The sequence below is a fragment of the Erpetoichthys calabaricus genome, chromosome 14 (assembly GCF_900747795.2).
Source record: "Erpetoichthys calabaricus chromosome 14, fErpCal1.3, whole genome shotgun sequence".
Taxonomy (NCBI): Eukaryota; Metazoa; Chordata; class Cladistia; order Polypteriformes; family Polypteridae; genus Erpetoichthys; species Erpetoichthys calabaricus.
In genome coordinates this window covers 76,460,393-76,463,633 of record NC_041407.2, presented here as the reverse complement: position 1 = coordinate 76,463,633, position 3,241 = coordinate 76,460,393, and the positions used below count along the sequence as shown (strand labels likewise).

At 35.4% G+C, this 3,241-nt stretch overlaps 1 protein-coding gene across 1 annotated transcript; it reads left to right on the top strand.

The window, feature by feature from the left end:
• Positions 1–548: 548 nt before the first annotated feature.
• On the top strand, positions 549–2,326 carry cldn35 (claudin 35). The gene has a single exon (XM_028818916.2). It carries the CDS (start codon positions 1,402–1,404, stop codon positions 2,074–2,076), a length of 675 nt encoding a protein of 224 aa, XP_028674749.1. The 5' UTR covers positions 549–1,401; the 3' UTR covers positions 2,077–2,326.
• Positions 2,327–3,241: the final 915 nt, after the last annotated feature.

The following is a 3,241-nucleotide window of genomic DNA, read 5'->3' as shown; positions in this document are numbered from 1 at the left end:
TCCACTTATAAAGCCTTTTTCTACATCTTCTTTTGCCTTTAAATGATTGTAAGGATGTAAGCTCACACATGCTGAATCAATCTGAAGTAGTCAGTTAACATGCCATTCACATCTCTGGCATGTGAGGGAAAAAGTTATGTGAATATTTAAGTTCCATATCAATGGCAGTGAAGCTGTGTGTTGAACCTAGGTTACTGGAGCTAACAATTGTTTCTTTGTAACACTCCTATACAAACTATTAATTTACAGTGTACAATTAGCGAATATACTGAAAGAACAGTATTTTGTACTGTACTGATCCTCTAATATTTCACTTCATTGCTTGGCCTTTCCTCATTGTTTCTAAATTTGATAAGGATCAATCAGTCTTTCATTACATGGAAGCTCTCAAACAGTTAAACTCATCATCCATAGCTGCAGTTGGAACTTGTAATCATCTATTTTCCTCAAATCCTTCTCCCTTTATGGCCTTGCACAAATAATTCACTGTAAAGTATGATGAAGAGTGCTGAATGTAAAAGAACACAGCTTAAATACATACATAAGGTATCTCCTGGGCTGAAGATGCTTTCATGGGTTTGATTCTTGTGATATGATATCAAGTGATATTTTTTGCAGCATCCAAATTTTTTTCCCTTTAGAGGCAGCACACCTGAGTAAGAAATGATCAGATACAGTATGTTAAAGAAATTAATCAAATACACTTAAAGAAATTTATCATTTTTAAGAGAGTGGCCTTCCTATTGTTTGGAAATTATTCTTTTGTCTTTTCTTTCATCTTTTTGAATTGCTTTGGTTTCCTTGTATACAAATAAAAACCTTTTAAATAGTTCAGTTTTAAATTCATGGTTTCCTAGAGCAAACTGCTCTTTCAGTAACACAACCCTTTTTTAGATCAAGCAATGTATTATCTGAAGTATTATTAAAGTCGACAAATAATTATTATCTGAAGGGGTGGTTATTTGAAGTGTTCTGTTTTTAGTGTTTATGCAGATTCCAGCTTTCAGGCTTTTCACAAAACACTAAAGTTTTCTTTCTGTGATACACATCTCTCCTAACATCATTAAAACCTGCTAAAATTAGTCTGCTGTTCATTCTTTAATAATTTACTGTCATTGATCGCTGGGATACAGGACCCTGTCTTTGGATGAAAAGCTGCAATTCTCTTTGGTTGGTGTAGTGTGTCTGAAGAATTCAGTGAGAGCAGCCATTAGAGGACAGCACAGAAGCAGAAGCACCTGTAGCTGGCTGAAGAGAATGCATTCAAACCTAAGAATATACATTATACCTCCAAACAACGAGAAAGAAATCTAGGACCTGGCAGAATCAGCTTCTCAAGAAAAGGAAGGATTGCAGAAGAAAGAAAATATTTATAAAATAAAAACTAACAAAAAAACATCCATGGCAAACACTGGCCTTCAGCTAATTGGCTTTACTGGTGCAGTGACAGGATGGATAATGGCTATAGCGGTCACTGCTTTACCTCAGTGGAGTGTAACAGCATTCATCAATGGTCCCATCCTGACTTCAGAGATTATGTGGGAAGGCATATGGATGACGTGTGTATACCGAACCACGGGCCAGATGCAGTGCAAAATTTTTGATTCTTTGCTGGCCCTCCCACCAAACACACAGGCTTCCCGAGCCTTAATGTGCTTAGCTATCTTTCTTGGTTTTCTTTCAATCATGTTCACCTGTTGTGGCATGAAGTGCACAACCTGTGCTGTGGATGACAAGCAGGCAAAAGCTGGTTTTGCACTTACTGGGGGAATGCTCTTCATTAGCACTGGAGTCCTCATCCTTATTCCAATCTCTTGGACAGCTCACAACATCATCATTGACTTTTATAATAAGAATACACCACCGGCTTTAAAGAGGGAACTTGGACAGGCCATCTATCTAGGCTGGGCAGCAGCTGTTTTGCTAATTTTGGGAGGTGCCCTCCTTTGTAGCACCTGTCCTCAGGCACCTCGTGACTATAGAAGAGGTTATGCTAGTAACCTAATGCACAGCAGAGCTTCAGCACCCCCCAAGTCACCTTCTGGGGGAGGTATCCCTTTGAAAGAGTATGTCTAACAGGCAGAATTCTTGTGGGAAATAAGATGTGCTCACTATAAAATGTAATCAAGAAAACAATAGAAAGCGGGAGAGATTTAAAGGTAACATGTAGATGGTTATTTTATAAAAATACATTGATTTTTTATATGCAACATTTCTTATCTCTGAAAGTAAGAATTTCTGCTTATTAATTTGATATATTTCAGTGTTATTTAACATATTCTGTGGTTTTCATATATAAATATTTTTATTCACATTCTGGAAATAAAAAAAACGTAATTACAACATGCCTCAATTTTGCAGATATTACTCAATTTTTGCAATGCTTTTAGTTGTCTTGTAGTTTCATTTCCCATTTTATTAGGAGCTTGGGTGTAATTTAAAATGTAATAACCAGCAGATATCAAGCTTAACACTTCATTCTTAAAGAAACTGTTAAATAAAAAAAGTAAATATATTGATATAAATACAGTATATGCATTTATATGTATATTTCTGAGCACATTTTTTTTAATTAAGCTCGTTTAATGGTAAATAGCAAGACAGTCATGAATTTTGTGTTCTTGCTGCATGTAATTCTGTGTTTTAACTAACCTATGTTGCATTGGTAAGAGTGTATTGCAAACTGGACATAGAAGAAGTATGCTTTATAAAAATAAATTGAATTTAACTGAATTGAACTCAACTGATTACATATTTGTCTGCTATTCTCACTTAGCTTAGATCCTTGAAAAATGTGTTTCAAAATCAGATTTACAGCTTAATCAGAGGCAGCATGTTTCCTTGTAGAAATGGTCCTGAAATCTGACACATCAGGTACTGCCTTCTCAATTATGTAGATGACCTTTTGCCCATCTCCTGTTGCAGACAGAGCAATAGAAAGTAAAACCGTTTCTTTTTATGAGTCGAAGTGATCTACACACATGCAGTTGTTTAACAAGTCACTGATATTCAAGTCACAAGTGACCCTCATTACATTACAGGTGTGGTTTTTACAGATTTCAAAATCTGTGATCTATATCAGTTTATCTAGTGTAATACAGTACTTTTTATATATTGTCAGTGTATGAGATACTCATCATTTATGATGATTCACCTGTCATATGCAGTATGTCCTGTGATTCTGTAAATGTTAATGTGAATGAATTAGTTTTATATTTATGTGTGGTATATTACCTGTGAG

Bases quoted from the DNA above. Each gene is read 5' to 3' on its own strand.
- cldn35 (XM_028818916.2), top strand. From the start codon at position 1,402: ATGGCAAACACTGGCCTTCAGCTAATTGGCTTTACTGGTGCAGTGACA.